This window comes from Anneissia japonica, unplaced genomic scaffold, assembly GCF_011630105.1.
Source record: "Anneissia japonica isolate Jap-2015-1 unplaced genomic scaffold, ASM1163010v1 scaffold156187_len1198_cov144, whole genome shotgun sequence".
NCBI classification, from domain to species: Eukaryota; Metazoa; Echinodermata; class Crinoidea; order Comatulida; family Comatulidae; genus Anneissia; species Anneissia japonica.
The window spans coordinates 1-1,198 of record NW_022710161.1 but is presented as its reverse complement, the minus strand read 5'-3'; the positions used below and the strand labels follow the sequence as shown (position 1 = coordinate 1,198).

At 38.3% G+C, this 1,198-nt stretch overlaps 1 protein-coding gene across 1 annotated transcript; it reads left to right on the top strand.

The window, feature by feature from the left end:
* Positions 1–457: 457 nt before the first annotated feature.
* Positions 458–828, top strand: LOC117106968 (arachidonate 5-lipoxygenase-like; the record flags this gene model as incomplete). The annotated part of the gene is made up of 1 exon (XM_033248482.1): positions 458–828. A coding segment is annotated over exon 1 (371 nt), but the record flags the coding sequence as incomplete, so codon positions are not given.
* Between the last annotated feature and the right edge of the window lie 370 nt (positions 829–1,198).

Here is a 1,198-nt window from a genome sequence, read left to right as displayed (position 1 = left end):
TGCCACTGTAAATAGAAGGTGTGTTGGGTGGGAGGGAATATAGTAGGACAAACGTGGTGTATATAGTAATAACTTAGAGTAAGGTGCCAAAAAGCCCAATTAATGAAAGCGGCATTATGTTTGTTATGGGATTTTTATTTCCGTTGCAAAAATCAAGACCAAGATCAAGCTCAACTCAAATTATTGGGGATTAGACTGTAGATGTGTCGTTTACAACTTAGCAAGCCCGTGACGACACAAACCTGTTGCATATTTCACGCTCGACTAAGTTTCACTGGAAAACCTGTACTTAGTACAATAACGTTCTTGAAGCATTGAGCTATATGGTACAATGATTGTAGTGATCAGTTTATAGGAAGTGAAAACCAGAAGGCTTGCAAAAACATTCTACTCGTGAAAGCGCAGTGTATTTGGATACTACTACTACTATATAATTTGTAAACCGATAATATTAGACATGGGACATGAACTAAGCAAGAAAAAGGACAGTTCTTATACCGTCATGGCGAAGACAGGAGATCGACCAAACGGAGGAACTGATGCTAATGTTTTCGTGACTCTCTACAATAAGAACGGAGATGCATCGCCAAAAATCAAACTAGACACGCGATTACACGATGATTTGGAGCGTGGACAGACAGATATCTTCAACGTCAAAGGTATAAGCAGTGACTTTGGCGACGTGGCTGCCATAGATATCTGTAATAAGGGTAAAGACCGAGTCAAAGATGATTGGTTTGCCGAGTGGGTGTCCGTTGTTAAGGGAGATGAAGATCTATTTCAGTTTCCTCTAAACCGGTGGATACGAGCGGCTGATGGCAAGTTAAGGTAGGTCGCATTTTACAGGCGAGGTAAAAGCAAGGAAGTACACAAAGGAAAAGGTTAGGCCTAATATTCTTAAAAGTTGGCAAAAAAAGATGTTTCATTTTTCTTTATATATTAAAGCGATATGAAGAGTAAATGAACCAGAAATCGCATGTCTGTGACATGCCCTGTTTATCAAACTATCTTAAATAAGCAAATTAGTGATTAAAATATTCAATTATTTCAATATTTTGGCAACAACTTGTCAGGCTTTTTCACGTTTGTTTGAAGTCTTGAAAATGTTCAAGTTAATTACAAAAATAAGTTTCTGACCAGTCCCCTTGCTGTACTCTCCCCGGCCTATAACCCTGGTGGTTTTTTTTTTTTTTTGTTT